The 21989-nt window shown below is 40.4% G+C and overlaps 1 protein-coding gene across 1 annotated transcript in view; it reads left to right on the forward strand.

The window, feature by feature from the left end:
* The first annotated feature begins 201 nt into the window (after positions 1–201).
* The window catches only part of cachd1 (cache domain containing 1), an 80933-nt gene continuing 59145 nt past the window's right edge, over positions 202–21989 (forward strand). Inside the window, exon 1 of the mRNA XM_060867598.1 lies at positions 202–707. Within this exon, the coding sequence (XP_060723581.1) occupies positions 453–707 (255 nt within the window). The 5' untranslated portion in view covers positions 202–452. The remainder of the gene's footprint in view (positions 708–21989) is intronic.

The raw sequence follows: 21989 nt of genomic DNA on the forward strand, positions 1-21989 counted from the left end.
CATGTCTGTGTGACATTAAAACAGAAATTCTGATTAGTTGAAATTGTTTGGAATTGTTCTGCTTGGCCATGTAAATGCAGACCTATTCCAATCCACCCAATCCAGCAGGACAGGGATGATCCGGTGCGGGTTTTCCTGACAACCGTCTGTGCTCTGCTCTCCTATTGTGATGCTCGCGCTCGCGCTTTACGCAGAGTTTTACCGAAGCGGCTCGCGGGAGTCGTTTAAAAAAAAAAAAAAAAGCCAAACGCGGTCTTTTTACTTTTAAATAAGGTTTCGCTCATTTCGGCAAGTTCCTAAAACTATGTCTTACCGCCTTGTGCTTGGGATATCGTGGTTGGAAAAGTGGAACTTTACCGACATTCGGCGTGAAAGTTAAAAGGGAAGTTTTTTCCTTCCTCGAGCGCGCGCTCGTGCACGACCTCCTGCTTACTATTAAACAAATCTCAGCCATGATGGCGAGCGGCTCGCGTCTCGGAGCTGGGTTTGTCCCTGCCTTTATTCCCTCCTCGCACTGGACTAGTCCGGCTCAGCTGCCCGGGAACAAGTTAAAGGTGTTTAGCTGTTGGTTTGTACCTTTGTTGGGGCTCCTGTGCGGAGGACTTTGTTGTGCTGAGAGCGACTTCTCTATCCTGGAGGAAGCGCAAGTGCTGGCGGTGCAGATGAAAAAGCTCTCAGCTCAGGAGCTGGGTGTCTTCACCATGCAGGTAAACACTCACTAATGTGCACTGTAGGGCCCTCTGTCTCTCTGTGTGCCTTTTGTTCTGTGTAAATTATGTGTTGGGAAATGTCCTTGTTTTTTATAATAAATATATATATATATATATATATATATATATATATATATTACATAAATGCATATTATTTATTTATATTTATATATGCATTTATGTATATATTTTATTTATATGTATTTATTTGTGTATGTGTATGTATGTATGTATGTATGTGTATATCTATCTATCTATCTATATATATATATATATATATATATATATATATCTATATATATATATATATATATATATATATATAGATTGATATATATATATATATATATATATATATATATATAGATTGATATATATATATAGATTTTTATATATATATATATATATATATAAGCTCGGTGGATACACTATCATTTTCAGTCTGGCAGGTAAATGCTTCAAACATTTCCTACAATTAAATTTATGCTTATAATATTTTGAAGCACAAGATGTTGTGATATTTTAATCTCGTGCTTTAACGGTTTTGTTCTTATTTATTTATTTTGTTTGTTTTACATTTGCTCCACATCTTTCTGTTTTTCTAGTAGTTTTTTCCCCATTATTTCAGATCCCATAAGCTTTCACTTGTGCACCTTAAACATACTTTACATTTACATTTACATTTCTGGCATTTAACAGACACACTTATCCAGAGTGACTTACATTTTTATTTCATTTTATACAACTGAGCAATTGAGGTTTAGGGGCCTTGCTCAGGGGCCCAACAGTGGACCTGGGATACTTAATGAAGCCAAGACTTTTCTGCAGCCAGGATCACTATAATAAATGTAAATTCACTACAAAGTTCCTCATACAGCTCATTCATTTCCTATGACCATTATTTAAATTAGCGATGCTATAAAAACTTTTTAAATATTAACATTTAATATAAACCGCTTTTTCTAATTATGAAATAAATGCTATTTAATTTGTTTTTATTTATTTATTTATTTTACATTTATTATATGGAATTAATGTGTAAAATAGTTATTAAAACCTTATTTAAGACTGAAATAAAAAAAAACATTTTTAAGAGTAATAACTTTAACAGTACAATTGTAACAGTAAGTCAGCTGCTTTTAGGCAATTTTTAATGAAGCAAAATCAAGATTTCTCAGAAAAGTGCAATGTGGTCTAATACATCAGGATATCCATATTATAATGACATATTGCCCAGACTTAATGTGCAGTAATATTCATGTATAAATGTATCTAGAAATGTCCGAGTTAATATTATTCTTACTTGTATTTTTTTTGTATTGAGGTTCAGTTCACATGGTTACATAAAAAGGTTAATAACTATAAGAACACTTGGAATAAATCTGAATTTTATCATTGTTAGTTAAATAAATAAATAAATAAACTGAATTGGTTAGCCTTCAGGAAGCCTATTTTGAGACTCACTGATTTATCTTACAGGGAAAAAAACTATTGCATCAAACAGATTAGTCTTTTATGCTGATTTGATTTCTGGTTTTATGAATTCAAACTTAATTCTAGAATAAACACTGAGATTGTAGCGAATTTCATGCTTTCTTGAAACATGCACGACTGGGAAAAAAAAAAGAACTCGGAAGATATACAGATAAAGGTACAATTCAACTTATCATAATAACAGCGCGCCCATGTATCATGTCTCTCGTTTGAGAAATTGTATACTACTTTTAAACAAATGGCAGACTTTGTTATGACGGTGTGATGTGATGGCGTTGGAGGAGCGTGCACTTCGTAGTGAAAAGACAGAGCGGTGGTCGGTGGGGGGCCCCGTCCCAAATGGCCTTTCATCTCTGTGAATAGCTGGAGACCACATCATCGTCCCAGAGGGGCCTGCACCACTCCCATCGCTCCTCCTTTATCACACTTAGTTGTTAATAATCTCTCTCTCTCTCCCTCTCGCTCACTCACTCGCTCACACACACACCCTCACCTATACAAACACACACACACACACACACATGCTCACTCTTCTTTTCTTCTGTTCACAGTCTAATTGACAACAGTCCAAACAAATGCTTTGCTCACTCAGACATGTTTTAAAAATCTTCTCCTAGTCTTCTTTAGAACATCTGGTGTGAGATCTATGTTACAGTTGTTGATAAAACAAAATAACAATTACAAAAAAAACCCTTGTGTTTAATCAATCTGTGTATTTAGTCAGACCAATTCCCATAAGCCTGGGTGATCTGCTTCCAGTTTAAATATTTCCTTGCCCATGAAAACAAGTCTTGCAACATCGCAATGCCAAGCTCCTACACCTGAATGACAGCTCTAGGCTTTAGGACGCTGGATGTGGTGTTAAAGATTTCTTGAGTGTTAATGTTGCTTCCAGGGGAAAGTGCATGTCTGTGATATCATGTGTGATATTTTTTCTGGCCCAGAAAGAGTTAAATGCTGTAAATCTTGCTTGATTAGAAAGCAAATAAATATTTAATGTGTCAGTAAATAATGTGATATTTTCTGATACAGATCTTAAAGTTGTCATTCATCATTCAAGATCTTTTATGTAAGCTGCCATTTGAGCCCTCACATTTGGCTGTTGAGAAGAAGTAAACAAAGTGAATTTGCAGTGCAGTAAAGCTTAAATTTGCTCATGCCCTTGTCTCGTGTACAGCTTGTAGTAACACACCCATATCCCCCAGATTCAGCTGTATTGCTTGTCGAGTGTTTTGGTGGCTCAGCAGGCTGCGCGCTTCATTTCCGCTCCCGAGATGACGTGACGTGACGTGACGTACGGTACTGACGCAGTCGCTCGGCGTCTTTCTTACTGCAGGTTAATCCTGTCTTGACATTCTCCGTTTCTCTCCCTAACACGACTGGTTGTTTATTAACCCTCTATTAAGATACTGCAGGAATTTCAAGGAAGAACGAATGCATCATGGAGCACTTGTGCGATTGTGTAGAAAATAAAATGTATAGACTGGCTTAAGCTTATGTCTTTTAGTCTTTAGATCTATTGGCTTCTTCTCATTTACTGATAGAAATGAGTTCATTTTGATCATCCGCATGTGATCGAACCATGCAGTCTGGGTGGCAGCCCTCTCTATGTCGTACCAGCCGAACAGCCAGTTTAATATTACCCCGGTTCCAGTGGCTGAGTATCACATACAGCACTAGGCTCTTTAGAGCACCAGCCATGAAGCGAAAGCTTGTTAAGCTCTGATTAAACTGCTGTAGAGTATTTGTCCACAGTGTTTTTTAACTTTGTCAGTGTGACCATCTGAACTGTTTTGTCTTTCCTTATCAGGAAGAGAGAAAGTTGCAGTAAAATCTCTTTTTATTTTAGTTTGCATTTGATGTAGAGAAAACATTCTAGCATTAAATTAGTGCTGCACATTGTTACTTCTTAAGTGATCCATTAATGATGATTCTCCAGTTAACATTCTTCATCTTTACGCAGTTGTTTCTTCACTAAAGCCCCGAACCTGGAAGAGCTTCCTATCAACCCTGTGTTCTCACTATCTAGGATCTAGTGTTGTATATTTGGGATTCAGACCCAGAAACAGATTTAAACTTTAACTCAACTTTACTGTTATTATATGAACAGGACGTCTCTGGTGCAGGAGAGTAGACAGTGAATACAAAAATGTGCAGCGATCGGTGACTGTAGGTCAAATTTGAAAGTGCAAAATGATATTAAAACGAGTATAAGTACGAAGGCCTGAAGCGGTTAAGAAGAACCACTATTACTAGCGGGGAGAGAAAATTTCCCCATATTCCTGCAATTTATTTAATGTATACAAAACACAAAATGAAATGAAAAGATGGCTCACGGTTTGAAGAGCGTTTAAAAGACTCTGAGTTGTATTCCTCCAGGCTGCCAGAGGAATAAGTGCAATAAGTGTTGTTTGGAAATAATGTGCTGGCAGATAATGTTTATCATGTAGTGATATAAATCCCCTTTTTATAGAATTAAAATGATGTGGAAAAGAATTTGTTATTGAACAGGAGTTATTTGGCGCAAATTATAGATTTGTGATGGACACTAAAGGAAGACCTGTACATATATCTTACAGATTTGACACCGAGGAAAGGGTTAATCCAGGTCATACAACAAGATGTTCAGTTAGTGGTTCACGTTTTCGTGGCTAATTAGAACAGTCGGTAACGAAACCCATTATGTCATCCGTAATCTCTGCAGTATTTGATATCGTATCATGGCCTTAAGCAGAAGAATATCCTAAAAATAATATTAAGCAAGGATTCTTGAAACGAACATTGTTGATTGCAGCAAGTCCAATTTTTACGGTTTATGTTTGTCATCATAATCAGTAAAATGGCAGAATGTCATTGTTTGTCTCCACGATCTCGAGCTCTGTGTTGTTTACTGGCAGTCGTACTCAGAAGAGCTGATCTGTCACAGAGAACAGTGCAGATTCCTCTCACATCTCACACCGAGAGAACGCTGTACATCGTGGAGGGGTTTGGGAAGAAAAATACCGAAGCACGTAAAAACAGGAGCCGTAAACACACGCAGTCTAATTATCCCCATGCATCAAGTTTTAACAGGCAGAAGAAACATTAAAAAGAGAATGTTTTTTACTGACGAGCAGGTAATAGAGGTGTGGAGGCTGGATTTAGGGGACGGGGAGGCGTCTGTGAAAACCCAGGCACTGTTATTTTGATTATTTTACAGAGATAATTAAAGCGTTTTGCCTCAAGAATTTTTTTTTTTTTTAAATAATAATAAGAAAAAAATGTTTTATCAAACAAAGAGTTGATTCACTGGAAAACATTCAACATGCACAAATGAATAGCTTACAAAATGAATTTAGCATCTGAGTGATTTTTTGCCTTCATTTTGATTTCCTTTTCGGTTCGATTTGCAAATAAAATTGAGTGTGAGTCAGTGTCACAGCTCAATCAGAGCGAAACCTTTAAATGCAGTTTTCTCCTTTTCCACTTCTGATGATGAACAGATTTTGAAATGCTAGAACTTTGCTTGAGATTCACATAGAAGAGAAAGCTCCAGAGTTCTGCATGAGGAGAACTTCCGGTTCAGTCAGCACCAATTCGATTGGGTTTTTGGTTAAATACCTGAAGTAAAGTCTGTGGTTATTAACAAGTGGCTAAATGGGACTACAGAGGTTGTCAGGGATGTTAAGACATCATGGCAAACAGGAAAACTCATCTACTACAGCCTTGTTGTGGTTATACTCACGCTCTTGCAAACTTTTCCAAATCCAACTTTTGTATTCATTCAGATTCATCTGCAAATAGAGGAGTTTGTGGTTTTTAAACAAGAACGGAAAGAGTTGTCTGAAAAAGAACGGGGAAAGTTGTTGTGTAGTTTATTTACAGCCTAACGTTAGCTTTTTTACTTCAGTAATGTACATTGTAATTTGGGAAGATTATCCTGATGAAGAAAACATGTAAGAATCGTAAACACCGATCTTATTTTCTACAATAATCCCAAACCATATCTAAAAACCCTATTGGCTTTTTGTCGAGGGAACTAGGTTGACGATCGCTTCCGGGTCGCCTTACAAAAATCCTTCATCTTTGCAGCTTATCTGGTTTGGGGTTAACAATCTGTCAAGATGAACAGCAGATATTTTAAGCATGATCTGTGTGTGGTTTGTGTTAAATCTGAGCAATACCGGATGCTAAGGTAGATTTTTTTTTTTTTTTAGATCCTGATTTAGTGAGTAACGGTGCTGTTTTGTTTGCATAGACTAAAGCCACGTTCACACTGCAAGTCTTAATGCTCAATTCGGATATTTTGCTCAGATCTGATTTTTTTGTTTGGCTGTTCACATTACCTTTTAAAATGTGGCCTATATCAGATACCAGTGTGAACTGTTTGCTGTTTCGAACTGACCCGCATGCGCAAACGAACAATAACAATGACGTCACACGCAGCACGCCGTTGCGCTAAAGTTGGCGAGGTTATGGAGGAAGTAATAATTTTCGCTTTTCTTTCTAAATGTTTGTGTAATGGCAGCACAGAGACGCAGTGTTTTGAAAATTTCCGGATGTCGAGCGCAACATTTGATCCATTTTGTAGGCGTAGTCACGTTTGTGTGCGTACTCGCCGGCGCATAATTGTGACGAATGTCGATGTAGCTTGACGTAAAAGTCGCATCAAATCCACCTTGGTTGTTCACACTGCGGCCACATTGGAAAAAATCAGATTTGGGTCTGATTCAGGACCACATATGGAAGTTGTCTGAATCTGATTTGAAAAAATCAGACCTGGGTTAGATTTGAGTGTTCACACTACTCCTGAAGAAGTCTGACCTGGTCACTTGACCCCAAAAAAATCAGATTTGGGCCACTTTTACCTGCAGTGTAAACGTGGCCTTACACGGTCAGGTTCTGTCCTAGTCATGGAAAACACAGTTGGAGTCACAGCAGAAAATATTTGTGTTGTGGTTGATTTTGATCATCCACGATAGAATTACCTTCTACATTTTACTGAAAAGACTATTTCATCATTTAAATTTTTTTTAAAAGATACGTGTTCAAGCATCTTGTCCAACCTCAACATGGTTTAGTTAAAAGAAAGATTTCTCATGGACTCCACTTCCAGTTTTACCAAAAAAACTTTTGTTTTCAGAATAGTCGTAGATAATAGATGAATAAATGTAGAGTCATAGACCAAATCATTCATTATTGTTGTTTTACGCTTGTTATTGAACCAGAACTTCAACGTTGTGCTCAATTGTATTTGACCTGTTAGATGTTTAGTACTTTTCGTGCAGTCTTGTGTCTCCTGAGATTCTCCTTTCATTGTTATTTTGCTTTCTCTCTCTTTTTTTTTTTTTTTTTTTTTTGCTATAAGGATGAAAACACTGTGTATGTGTGTATGTGGTATGTTCAGTCCTTCACTGAAGGTATCACAGGGTTGCGCGACACGTTGCTTATTTGCCATGACAGTATTGGACTTCACAATTCTCCGAAACCTGTAATAACTTGCATTTGATTGTTTTCTCTGGGCGTCCTGTTTATATGAGCTTCCAGATGCAGTCTAAACTCACCTGAAAAAGTCATTTCTGTAGACTACAAAGTCGGGACAGTTGTTGACTTCCAACGACTGCAGATATAACCGGTCTTGAAAATATTAGCGAATATTATCATGCTCACATTTTATTCTTTTTAATTAGACCCCTAACTCTGTCCTGCTCAATTAATTATACACAACCCAAGTCATGTAACGTTAAATGTTCAGTTATAATGTTTTTTGTGTACGATACAGTGAGGTAAACCGTTCTACATAACCTACATCAGCAGTAGTTTTATCAGTAGTTTTATCAGTAGCTTTTAGCATATTTTAGCAACTCGGTTGATGTCTTTTTTCCCTTATTTACACAATACTTTTAGGGACTTATCTGAACTATTTTGATATACTGTAAGGTGTACGTTTAGAGCTCCCACAGCTACGAAGTGAGTGCAACCTGTTTAGCAAACGCGTGTTGAATTAGCTATTGTGCTACTGAGGCTGGTTATTTTACTGAGAATCTCCCTGAGGCAAATTTGAGCCCTTCTCCTGAAGGTGAGCCTGCCTACATCACAAGTGTCTTTCATTAAACAATAATCAACTGGCCTCAGAGTAGAACACACGCACACACACACACACACACACGCACACGCAGTGAATAGTAGCTTCATGGGAACTAGGTTTTGTGTGGCCCTTCCTGCAGGGTGACCCACAGGACTTTATCAGATAGGCTTTAGCACACAGCACTACCCTGAGAGAAGTGGGGGGAAATAGAGGGGGAACAGAAAGGCTGTGAGAACCGGGCTGCTTGTGTGTTTGGGCTCTGCGTGTGTGTTTGTCATGAATGAGGGCTGCTTCAGCACTTAGCTGCTCTTCAGGCTTTGCATTTTTTTTTTAAAACTCCCCTCCCCCTTTCCTCTCCTGGAGGAGGCCTGGCTTTCACAAGGAGCAGTACGGAGGGCTTTGCTCCTGCAACTCTGCCAGATTCACCCCCTTACCGTCGTTTGGATTAATATCCGAGCGCGCTATAACGCGCAGACGCAGTACGGTGACATTTTGAAGAAGGTCCGTGACATGATTAGTACAAGCGTGCAAATGCGAGTGCGCACATGTTGTCAAAACCAAGCCGTGGCTCACAGGAGCTGGTAGGTCCAAGCAGTCGAGCGCAGGGTGGTGGGGGGCTGGGAAGTCGTGCATGGGCCGCTTTGAAAAGGACTCACAATGCCGAGCAACAGAGCGAGGACTCTGGCGTTGTAGCCAGGCTCCTTTCATTGTCATGAATAAATAAATAAACCCACTTCATTAATCCTGAATTCTGTTTGAAGCCGTTCTGTGTGCAGCAGACACCAGGGCAATACTTTTCTACTTTTCTACTACACACACACAAATCGTGAAATCTTTTTTAATAATAATCATTTTATTTATTTTTTTTTTAGTATTTATAATGTCTCTGTCCTAATCACACATTAGCTGTAGGTGCAGTAATTGATCATTTTAAAATCCGCTTCGTTGCCCTTTAGTGTTTCTGAATGTGCCGCGTTTTCTCGCTAGTTTCGGATCAACTTCAAAGAGAATGCCGCGATCAATTTTTTTAGCTTCCTGCCTCTAGCGAGGACTCGCTCCTCTTCTCTTTCGCTCACTCAGAGTCTGTACTCCTCTTCATTGGTTCACATAAAACAGGAAATGACCTCGGATGACGCCTGACCTCCGACCCCGTCCCTGTGATGGGGAGATGAAAGAGCGCCGACTCCGAGGTCAGTAATTGGCAGAAAGGCCAGCATTGCCTTTGTGTCTCGAGAGGAACGGTGAGCTCAACAGGCAGCAGCTGCGTGGCTGTAGGTTTGCCGGGTGCCGTTGTGTGACGGTGGCTTTATTCATGCAGCTCGACCGGTAAAGCAACACCTGCTTTAACACAGTAAAAGGACCTGGGTGTTGCAAAACCCTACATTTCCCCTGGCTGGTGTGTAAACACCAATGTGGCTGCGAACATAATTTTTGTGTGGGTATAAACTGAAGAGCCGTGCCAAAGATATTCCTGTTTGTTTATTTATATCCCCCATAAGGCCAGCGAAGACGGTGACTTGTGTTTTAGATAAACCGACTAACCCTGGGGTGAGATCACATGAGCTTGGTGGAAATATTTACTGCCCCGTTTACTTCTTATGGGAGCGGGTGTGGGTGTCAAGAGGTGTTGTATGACAAAAGGGTGTTGATCATTGAGTGTTTATAGTACCTGTCTGCACTCTGCTTGGCCTGTGTGTGTGTGTGTGTGTGTGTGTGTGTGTGTGTGTGTGTGTGTGTGTGTGTGTGTGTGTGTTGGCTCAGTGCCAGCGTGTCTGAACAGGAGTTTTGTTGATCTGAAATCAAAATCACATATAATGAGTGTTTGTAGAGACCAGAGCATTGTGGGAAATCAAGTGGTCTCATGTGTCTCTGTAGGTGCTGTGCTGATCGAAGCTCTTTTGAGAATATTGTTGAAAGTCTGTCTCTCTCTGTCTCTCTGCCTCTCACTTTGTCTCTCTCTCAGCCTCTCACACTGTCTCTCTCTCTGTCTTTCTGTCTCTCATTTTGTCTCTCTCTCTGCCTCTCACTCTGTCTCTCTCTCTGCCTCTCACTCTCTCTCTCTCTGTCTCTCTGCCTCTCACTCCGTCTCTCTCTCTGTCTTTCTGTCTCTCACTTTGTCTCTCTCTCAGCCTCTCACTCTGTCTCTCTCTCTGTCTCTGTCTGTCTCTCTGTCTGTCTGTCTCTCTCTGTTTGCCTCTCTCTCACTCTGTCTGTCTCTGCCTCTCACTCTGTCTGTCTCAGCCTCTCACTCTGTCTCTCTCTCTGTCTCTCTGCCTCTCACTCTGTCTCTCTCTCTGTCTCTCTGCCTCTCACTCTGTCTCTCTCTCTCTGTCTCTGTCTGTCTCTGTCTGTCTGTGTCTCTCTGTTTGCCCCCCCCTCTCTCTCTCACTCTCACACACACCACCACACACACTGTCTCTCGGTCTCTGTCTCTCGGTCTCTGTCTCTCTCTCTCTCTCTCTCTCACTCTCACACACACTAACACACACACACTGTCTCTCGGTCTCTGTCTCTCTCTCTCAATTTTTTATTGATGTTTTTTAAATGAATGTTTTTAATGCCACGGGCCTCCCAAACGAGTGGCGCTCCTTTGCGCCTTTGTTCCTGCATAAATAAAGATGAGCTTCGCTTCCTCCGATTGATGTAGCTCCTCTCTCCGAGCCGTGTTCTGTGCCGATACGAGTTTGTAACTCGGCTCTGTTTGATGTGCCGTCTTCAGAAAATCAGTACTCCAGCTCTGCATTATTGATGGGTTTGTGTCAGTTTTCCTGCACCATGCATTTTAATTCACTCTCCCCAACTAACATTTAGCGCTGAAGTCTCTCTGAATCTGTGGATGTGGATTTGGTGCGTTTGCTGTTCGAAATCTTCACAGTACGACAACCTGGTCTAAAAATGGCACAGTACTAATCAATCATTCAAAAACATTTTTTTTGAACCAATCCTTCGTCCAAGGTCGTCCAATACGGTTCCCTTTTTTTTTGAGCAAGTTACTGAAAACACAAGATATTTTGCATAAAATTTCTTCCACTGGTTGTTAGTTGAAAGAGAATGTGGCTGGGAGAAAAGAAGCACTCACTGAGAATCACTGAGGAATAAAAAACCCACTAGTACCGTTAAGCTAAAAATAAGTAGTTGTTTGGTTTAGTGTTGGTCTGCTGTGTCATGTTTTTCTGGGTGTTGTGCTAGCTGAGGTGTCTCTCTCTCTCACACACACACACACACACACACACACACACACACACAAACAAACATATTGGGAGCAGCACAGACGCAGTAATGCAACGTAATGTATTTGTCTTCAGTAACGGATCACATTTGGAAAATAGGAAAAGTAGGAAAAACTAATTGTACCAAATATGTAGCATGTTGCATGTAATCTCAGGTCTGTGCAGAAATGACAGACACCATGATGTATTAATCTGCATTCATTCTGCAACACTAGCAGCTGCTACTATCGGCCTCTTACGTCTCCCTCACTTACACATTTCTTTAGCTCTTATGTAATGCAGTTTATTTTTGGGTAATTGGGACGCTCACAAATTGCCAATGCAGATATGCAAATATAATAACAGCACCTACAGCAACCAGTGCTTCTTTTAAATAACGACTTATTTTAAACAGAGGTTTATTTAAACGAACCATTTTTTGCACCGTTTGCTCTAGACGGTATTGTCTATTTTGGCACGACTTAACGAACCTTTCATTCTCTAATGAGTTTCTTTCGCAACGTGAAATGCCAGTACATCAGTAATATCTTGCTCTCCTTGAAGTTCCTCTGGACAAACGGAACAGGAAATGTTTCAGCTAATGCTTCAATGACTCGAAGGTTGTAGCTAATCATAGTTCCCACAATCCAACCAGTAAAAGCCAAGCAACGTGAAATTCCTACCGGTTTGCTCGGGGTAGTCTTCACAACAACGACTTCTTTGCTTTTCTTGAATGGTGTGTATACAAGTATTTGCTTTAGCTCAGTCACTGTGCACACAAAACAGGGACTGTACAGATCACTTTTCACAGTTAGTTGGCTAAATCTACAAAAGCTAGCTAACAAAAGACCAAGATGGTTGTGTCTGTCTTTTTTTTCCCCACACTTTTTCTGGGGATCTTACCGCGGCCAAAATCTATACAATTAAAACCAGAGAATTGCTGCTTAGGAGATAAATCGAAAGCAGCACAATAATTTACATCAACTTCTTCATTTGACTTTTCAAACCGTGTCTCTGAAGTGATATTTCCACCTTTCTTTGCTGTGTGGTTTTATTTGTCAGGGAGGCGCCGTGTGTTTACCTTGGCGGGTTTTGTTGTCCGTGTGCACAGGGTTTTGGGTGTATCGCAGGTTATAGGATACGGATACCATCGTAAGAAGGCTGTGCTTTTACTTTAAAAGGTTGAATAGCATTTTTCTAAATAAAAAAACAAAACAAAAAACATGTCCAATCTCAATTAGAATATTTTGCTAATCATGCTAAAACACGTTAATTCCAATTCCTAGTGAAAAAACGCTCAGCACCATGTGCCTCGATGTGATATAATAGAAATAAAAACGGTGAATTAGTCTTAGAACAGAATTTGAATTAGTAGTAAACCAATAAAACTGAACATTTCTACCATGTCTTTGACATTGTAATACTTCATATTTTGTGCATTTGCAATTATAATGTTTTTTTTTGTTGTTTTTTTTAGCAATTTAAAACAATATATATGGTCGTCTCTGCAGTCCCTCCAGGATTTAGCGATTTTTGTAGTCAAAGAATCTAACAAATCTTATAATATTCAGTGGGGGTCTAAATTTTTAACGATTCTCAAGTCAAGTTAGTTAGGTTTGATTGTCATTTCAGCTATATAAACACTATCGAAAAACAAATTTGCATTGTACATTTTGAAAAACAACTGCAGCAAAATCGAGCATGTTTGGCATATAAAAAATAATAATGCAGTCCGTCCCTCAAGGATTTCAGTCGTACAGGGAGAACTTTTTTATTTTATTTTTTAACACCTCATGAATCAGAATTGCTTTTTGTTATCATAGCAAAAAAAACAAAAAAGAACTAACGTGAGTAATAGATATGAAAATATGAAAGTACTGATGTGCCTTAATATGGGAGATCGAGAACCAACGCACAAAAATATTTGTGTTTGTTTATTACAATTTTCAGCAGACCAGAAACTGACACATATAGATACTGTTCTACAACATTAGCTAACAATTTATCCTGGTTGCCGGACCACAAGCTAATCTAGACGTGAGCCTGGGTGAGCCTGATATGAGCAAACATTTTACATAGTTGCTATAAACACCGTAATGAATCGTATACGTCATGACCTTTAGGTTTGCTAGCAAATTGGCAGGAAATCATTTTAGAATTAAAGCAGTTGAAGCACATCTCAACATCTAACTAGCTAACATCTAACACCTAACTTCTCTTCCACTGTCTTCATCACAATATCAATAAAGTTACCTTGTTCAGCTTTAGATAATAAACAAAAATATGTTTAATCTCTGTTTTTATATCAACTGAGGTAACGGTGCCATCGTACAGAGTGATTAAGTGTGAAATCAAAAAACTGGAACAACTCCAACTGTTGTGTGATGATAATTAGCAGAATGTGTGTTCAAGAGGAAATATTAGCTTTAATCTATAGGTTTTTAATATGTACTATCTTTAGGCTTATCACAGTAAGAGTGTGTGCGTGTGTGTGTGTTCTTTTTGTTTATCTTGTTAGTTCATCATGCTGCATTCAGGCTTTTCCAGCTGTGTTTGAGGACTATGAGGATCTTTCATCCTGATAGTCCTCTCTGTTTGGGTTTCTCTCCAAGGCCCATGGCAAGTGTTGGTGTGTGTTTGCTTACAATGCCTGCTCTTCAGAAACGTTGGGAAGTGCCAAAATCAACCGTTACATTCCTGCACTGGGAACAAGGAGCAGCTTTTGTTTTTTTGGATTAGCTCCAGTGGTTATTCACTTTGCAGGCCCACAAGTACACAATCTGAAATTCGACACCAAATATGTCTGACTAAGTTTGGTGTGTCGCATGCATAAATTCACTGAAGAGCAGATTCAAAACAAACACACATCCCTCTAAGGAGCAAGGTCAGTTTTTTCAGAAGTGTTAAAAATTGACTAAATAAACAGGACCTAATTGCATGAGTTTTAGTTAAAAAAGCAGTGTAAAAGGGTCTGTGCGCCCGTCTGCGTGCCCTTCTGCGCGTCTGCGTGCCCTTCTGCGCGTCTGAGCGCCCGTCTGCGTGTCTGCGCGCCCGTCTGCGCATCTGCGCGCCCGTCTGCGCATCTGCGCGCCCGTTTGCGCGCCCGTCTGTGTCTGCGTGCGCCCGCGTCTGTGTCTAATATGTTCAGTTTGTATTATTTTATTGTGAGGTATATTTGAATCCCTGTGTGTAATAATCCAGCACCACTATCCTACTCCACATCATCCAGCCTTAATGTTCCTGTCTGTGAAATGAGTAAAACGGGCAACAAAGCAGTAAATATTCGATTCATTATTCACCATGTGACAGGGCGGCTCGATCCGGCACGCAGCACTTCATGCTGATTTACACATTATCGCAGAGTTTACTGGTAAGGGAGAAAATCTAAACCAGACGTTGTATGTAGTGTAAACTGTGTTCGCAGCTTGTGAGTTGATGCTGCTGATAAAACACTGTGTTTGCCTTTAAACCATTTTGTTTTATTAAAATTTCTTGACATAATTAGCAGTAAAGCAAGTTTGATTGAAAAGGCAGGAAAGATGCTCTATTAGTGGCTGAGAGAAATGTCTGTGCTAAGAACTCCTTTTAACAAGCGGAGCAGAAAGCCTGTCTGAGTGAGCCTAATGGACTTTGGCAGCACTGTGGGTTCCTGCTTACTGATGCCTGTCTGTAACCAGGCCCGTGTGTGTGTCTGTGTGAACGCTGCACACAGCCGAAAGACCCTTTGTCCTTCAGAGCAGAACTAGCAGCAGGATGTAGACAACGGGTGAGCAGCGCTGATCCTAAACCCAACAGTTCTCCTTGACCACTCGGATGGAGTTCCTCAGTTGGCCCGCTATTCATTTTGGATCCCCTTCAAAAGAGCTTTCTGTAGTTAGCACATATGCCAAGTACATGGTTAAAGCTTGCTGAACTCTGTTGTCACACACATTCACACCCAGTGGTGCTGTAATGTAAATGCATCAGGTAGTTTTCTGACAGGTAGAATATTCTGTATATACATGGACTTCAGAATCTGATAGATGCGACATGTTTTTTGCCAGTATTACAGGGGGCGCAGCGGATTGGTGGTTAGTACATTTGCCTCGCACCTCCAGGGTTGGGGGTTCAATTTTCGCCTCTGTCCTGTGTGCACAGAGCTTATACCAAGTTGTGTGTATCGGTGTGTTTGTGTGTGATTGTGCTGTACGATGGGTTGGCACCTTGTCCAGGGTGTCCCCCATGTTGTACCCAGAGTCCCCTTGGATAGACTGTAGGTTCCTCGTGACTATGTGTAGAAAAAAAGTACTTTTAAACCTTTTTATCGTCATTGAATGTTGCAAGACTTGCGGACAGCTGCAAGACTAGCTGATAGTAGAAAAGTTGCAAAAAGCACAACATATTAGAACAAGTGCATTCATTTGAATGATTGCTGTCCTTATAGCAACTTCTGACCAGACAGCAGCATGTTATAAATGTTAACTTATAACTAAAAATAGAATTATTTGGTGCATCACAGTCATTTAATCTGGGTTTTGCTCATCCAGTACTTCCAGCAAAAGTTTTAGCCCCCACTTGGCATGATTACAGGATGAATTGTGCTGTTCATCAAAACAATGGAGAAAGGTTTTAGAAAGAGCCTAATGGCTGAGCTGTAGATGTTGTAACATCTCTGTGACCCTGCAGGGAGACAAATCTGTCCCAGAATAACTGGAATGAAATCACTAAACATTTTCCAGTTTGACATGGGCACCTGCTTGACAGGGATGTGTTGGCTCTGCCCTGTCACCCGAGGATCTCGATTTTAATCCTCCAGACGTACTAAAGGTCAGCAGGCGAGCATGCAAACAATGGTGGTCATGTAGCTGCCACATACTTGAGCATAACTCTGGCCTTACTGTCGCTTCACTGCTATTTTGTTCCGTCCTGGGGAAAAAATGTTTCTTTTATTAACTTCTATACAACAAACACACTATCTAACTGTGCTCCTTTAGTGTTATACACCTGTTATATTTCCTCGGTTAATTATCACAAAATGTTTTTAGACGTTTGTAAAAACGTGCTACTTTCCAGAGTAAAATCCCTGTAGATCTGCCCCATGATGGCATTTCATCCTGTCAGCTGGCATCATCACCACATGCCTGAACCAGGGCAGAGGGTCATCGGGACACAGGAAGGACACAAATTCCCCAAATTACAAGAATTCTTACTTGTTAGCTGGACAAGTCTGCAAATCAAAAACTAAAACTTTAAAGCAAAGCCCTCTTTGGACAATTATTTAGACAATTAGGCCGTGTATGGTGCAGTTTGGGGTAGATTTTTGCCTCTTTGATGTATCCAGGGATTCAATTTTTCACGCTTTATGTCTTAATGATCTTCCCTCAATACTCCTCTGGCACAGCTGAGTGGAACAGACGAATGCATTTGTATCTGCGTATTTGCATCATTCAGGAAAAGCTCGGTAGATTACAGGATTTCATACTTTTCCAGTCTACAGCACCTCTTCTTTTCATTGTTTGTTAAATACCAGATATACACCATCCCAGAATTTGCTGCTTGCTCACAGACACGTCAGAGGTCACTTTCTCAACATTTGCAATTCCATAGCATGGATATGGATCTTGTTGGTGCACAGTTGTAACTGCAAATGTTTCATAGGTGTCTTTTATATGCCCCATATGCAGACACCAGTTTCTATGACTGTCCTTTTCAACACTTCTCACTGTCAGTAGACTGCTTCTACTTTTGCTTGCATTGTTACCCCAAATAATGTCAATGCTGCTGTTGTCCTCCTTTGCTTTTTTTTGCCACTGTATGATGACCTTTTGATAAGAGATGCACACGAGCATTATAGCGCGTTGGGAAAAAGCCACGTGAATTCTTCATAACACTTGACCGCTCATCTGTTATGTATCTGATCAAGAACCACACATCATAGGGCCTTTTTACACCTGGTCACTTCATGTGTTTTCTCTGATCCGATAACTATCTGATTTGTTAAAACCGTTCCATTTACATTAGGCCACATAAATGCGTCTCGGCGAATCGGATATCAATCCGATCTTTCTACTCCCGCCCAAAATGCACATGTTACCTCATTTCCGGGGTAATTGAAATGGAACACGCTTTGGTGTATGCGGTTTTCAGAATGCAATCAAAAAGAAGACGAAAAAACTTGTTACGACGGTTATGCTACAAAAAACAGCATTTACTGTTTGCTGCATTTTCGCTGGCGGCAGCAGTGCGTTTTAAGACCCAACGAGACACCTGGGTGAAAGATCACCTGTGAGTGACGTACTTCCGTTTAGGAGGAGTATAGTGCTGACGTATGTGGCTTGAACAACCACATTCATTTACACCTGTCCAGTTTCATCTGAAATGTGTCCCAGACCACCTCCTGAAGTGGTTTGAACGATCAGATTTATATCCGTCACGAAAACGTTTCAGAGGGCATTTAGACCTGGACTTTTTACGATCCGATAGCTATCTGATCACAGAAAACACATGAAGTGACCAGATGTAAAAAGCCCCATAGTCTCCGATTTGATTAATAAAGATTTCCCGTTTCTAAAAAATAAGCCCAGATTTTGTCACCGCCAGAAAGTCTGTTTTGATTCGTGTCATTTGAACGTAGCCTTCCAGTGCCATGCTATTTTCTTTGTTTAGTATTGCTGCTCAGAAACAGTGAAAGATAAGCTGTTTAAGCATTTGTACATCTGTCTCTCTAGACATGATCTCACTTTTAATTTACCACTCAAAAAAAAGGACCACCCTTTCCTCACTAAAAGATTTACAGCTGCTCTGTTTGTGGCTAGACTAATGCAAAAAGGTGCTTGAAACAATAAGGCAAGTCCTGCTGAATCCAAACGGAGCTCTTTAGCCAGCGCTTGGTGTATTTTTTGGCAGGTCGAGATCAGAAACCTCACCGTTAACAAGTCCTCAGACAGTTCGATCGCATTATTCTAGTCACTTCCAAGAGACTCGCTTGATTTGAGCTGCACTTTGTTTTTGTAAAGTATAGGCTCTTTTTCCCCTCATCTGCATCGGCACAAAAACCACGAAATCTGAACAGCCATTTATCTTCCTCTCTACATTCCCCTGAGCTCTTAGCTTAAACACTGTTTCTGTAGTTTAAATTATTTCATATAAAGCCTAATAAGGTTAAAATGCTCAGAACAAAGTCCTTCATAAGCAGCGTTTTGGCTGCAGATGTGTCAGGTCTGTTGGCTATGTATGGTTGGAACTGCCCAGGAGACCGGGTGCGAAGGGGCAGCACTTCCTGGCCCAGGTCTCACTATCTGTCGGTGTTATAGGCTGAAGAGGCTTATGAGGGCTGGAATAGCTGGCCATCCTGTGTGCCAGAACAGACAGCACATGAGCCATGAAGGCACGCTAACTGGATGTACTCCTATAAATGGGAATAATTCAAAACACACTGTATTCTTTTTTTTTTTCTTTGCTTTTTTCAATTCACCTGCTTCTGAGTTTCAATTTATCATTTGATCAAGTGTCAGAGGGAGTGTGGAGATATGTTTTCATAGTTTAGATAAAGTCGCTCATTAACGCCATTTGGCAGATGCCCTTATCAAGAGCGGCTTACATTTATCTCATTTATACAGCTGTGCAATTGAGGGTTATGGCCTTGCTCAGGTTCCCAGGAGAGGCAGCTTTGTGAACCTGGGATTTGAATTCATGACTTTCTGATCAGTAGTCCAACACCTTAACCACTTCCCCTCACATTCTCTCAGTTTCCTGCTAATTAAAAGAAAGTCTGAATCTAGAATGAGTCAAGATGCACACTGAAGAAAAAAAACTATTTGTTTAATGCAGAACTTCTTATTGGTATCAATGTTGCAGGTGAAGCTCGGGTACCAGAGATCAGTTCCCGGGATCACGTCGAGTTCAAAATAACCAAATGTACCAGTGTCTTACCTCTGGGAACGTAACCAGGGACAATATGGTCTGACACCATGTTAAGAATATAGTAGCTAGATTTTTATATTTAGTCAGAGAAAGAAATGAAAATGGGGGGGGGGGGGGGATTTGACAGTGGAATCTACAGCGTTAAGCAGAACAGGGTTGGACTTGTAGGAGTTGGGAGCTTGGAGAAACAATCTCCCTTTAACTAAATGCACCAGTGTCGCAACAACAATTCCCCGGAATTGATAGGTATGAATGTCTACTGAAGCAAATCCAAAACAAGTCGAATGAAGCTAAAATGGAAAATGGCTTGTGTAAGTGTGTGTATGTATGTGTGTGTGTGTGTGTATGTATGCATTAATCAATGGTTCAAATGAAAGAGTGTGGAATTAGCCAGTAGGTGACGTTTCCAAGGTGTGTATTCGGTATAAAAAAATACACGAGTTAGAATGAGTTTGTACTGTGTGATTATTTTTTCCAAAAGGCTAGAATCAGTAAGTCTATTGGATGGGTGTATAATTGAAACTATCTATATATCGGTCTCTCTATCTGTCTGTCTCATTTAAATAACTGTATACTTTTTTTAATGCCCCTCCAGGATATGAGATTTTTTATTTGGTAAGGTTTTTCACACATGTGGTATGTTGTAACCTTGGGTAGTTTCAAGAATGTTTGGTTTCTTTAATTGAGAGTAATTATGCCATTATTGGTCTTTGGTCATAATTATTGCTGGAAGGTTCCACTGATTGGTCAGTGTTCGTTTTTTGTTGTTGTTTTGAGAGTTTTTTTCCCCCCAGAAACTTTGTCTTCATGTTTAGAAACTTGGAAGAGAGCCACAATGGGTGACTAGCTTCTATTTATGATATAGTGATATAATTCTCTCTTCCCTACTATAAACACCATTCGTTATTTCTGCGTACCTATTGTTTAAGCCTCCTTTACGTTTATATCGTCAAATTTGGAGTCTGATTGGGAGTTTCAGGATAATTGTAGCACAGTCGGGCTGGAAAAGGTGCTGTACCTCTCTGAGTAGATGGATCAGCTTCAGGAATGTCAAGCAGAGCTTTTTACTTTCACTCCCTCTCGTCCTGCACTTTCTCAGCATCATGTGAGGCTCGTTTTGCTTTTGAAGCTTAGGATCTGGCACTGCCAGACACAGGTCTTGCATGCCTCCCAAATTTATCCAGGGAGACCGAGTACGCAGAGTCACCCTCACATGTACCTTGGCCAACTCTTGGAGGCAGCTATGCACAGTGAGCTAATTTTAGGTGTAGGAGCCTCAAGATGGTGTATGGCTATTGATTTATGAACTGAATTTGAATTTACTGACTCGCCAGACTTGAAGAAGTGCTTTATAGTAGTTTCCCACTCCCATGAAAACTGGGAAATTTGGGATTTAGGTAACACCTTAACAACACAGTTAATGAATTTGTAATCGAATACGCAGCTTACTCCCATTTTTCATTCTCTTGAATGTCCATTTCTTGCCAAACCCTGAGAAAAATGAAGGCCTACGAAACTGATATTTAAACCTCGGTTACGTTTCTGTCACATACCACAACTATAGTCGCAAGTGCTCTCCCTTCCTTTCTTGGCCGAGTCTTGGATCAGATGTGCTGGAAGCCCTGCGGCTGCGGCCGCATGTGGAAAAGGGAAGGTAATAAAACACCGGGCCTCTCAACTGTTGTCGTTGTTACTCAGGCCCCCTTCACATGTGGAAACCATTATATCCTGTCTGCAGGATTGAAAGAAAACAGGCCGGCCGTGAGCTGCAGATCTGCTCCAGATTCCGCGGCATGACCCAGTCTCTCAGCGGGGCCCTCACTGTTTTTACAAAGGGGTTTTGTTATTGCAGATCGCCAGGCTCCGTCGGCCCTCTGCTCACACTCGCTCACTTTCTGCAGCAGCCACAGGACACACACACGGTCAAGTCTGCAAGGACCGATGGCACCCATTCGGACTTGCACTTAGTTAAATCATTCACACATTCTTATGTAATTCTTTCTTATTGACCAGGTGAAAATTTTTACTTTTCCTTAAACGGCATAACCAGCCAAGAGTCAGCGGATTTCAAAGCTTACTAAAATAATGCTTTTCTGTCCTGCTTCTTTGGTTCTATGAAAACGGTCACTGAGTCTATTTGTATAAAGGCATAAAGTCTTATTTTAAATAGCTCATGCTCCATTATAGCTGAGTATATTTTAACCAAGTTAAAAATGGGACTTTTTTCTGTTCTGTTCTTTTTCTTATTGCATGGGAAACGAATCATCCTGTTAAGTCTCTGCCTGGAAACTTAAGTTTTGTATTTACTGTGCTCAATAAGAGGATTTGGGCTTTGTTGGAGACTCAGTACATTTGTTAGTAAGATGCAGGATTAGCAAACTCTTTGCATTTTCATCCAGATCAGGTTCTGACAAACAACATCAAGAACCTGAGCCTTCACAAAGCTCAGCTGGCAACAGGGTTATGTTGTGCAATCTTTCAGTACACAAAAAAGACCCTAATAAGGGATTCTGTAGATCTGACTCAGTGTATTATTGCATTCGAGTTTGTTTTCCCTTGATGTAAGCTGCTATCTGGAAGCATGTGCACATGGAAGTCCTGAGAGTC

Source organism: Tachysurus vachellii, chromosome 4 (genome assembly GCF_030014155.1).
Source record: "Tachysurus vachellii isolate PV-2020 chromosome 4, HZAU_Pvac_v1, whole genome shotgun sequence".
Lineage (NCBI taxonomy): Eukaryota > Metazoa > Chordata > Actinopteri > Siluriformes > Bagridae > Tachysurus > Tachysurus vachellii.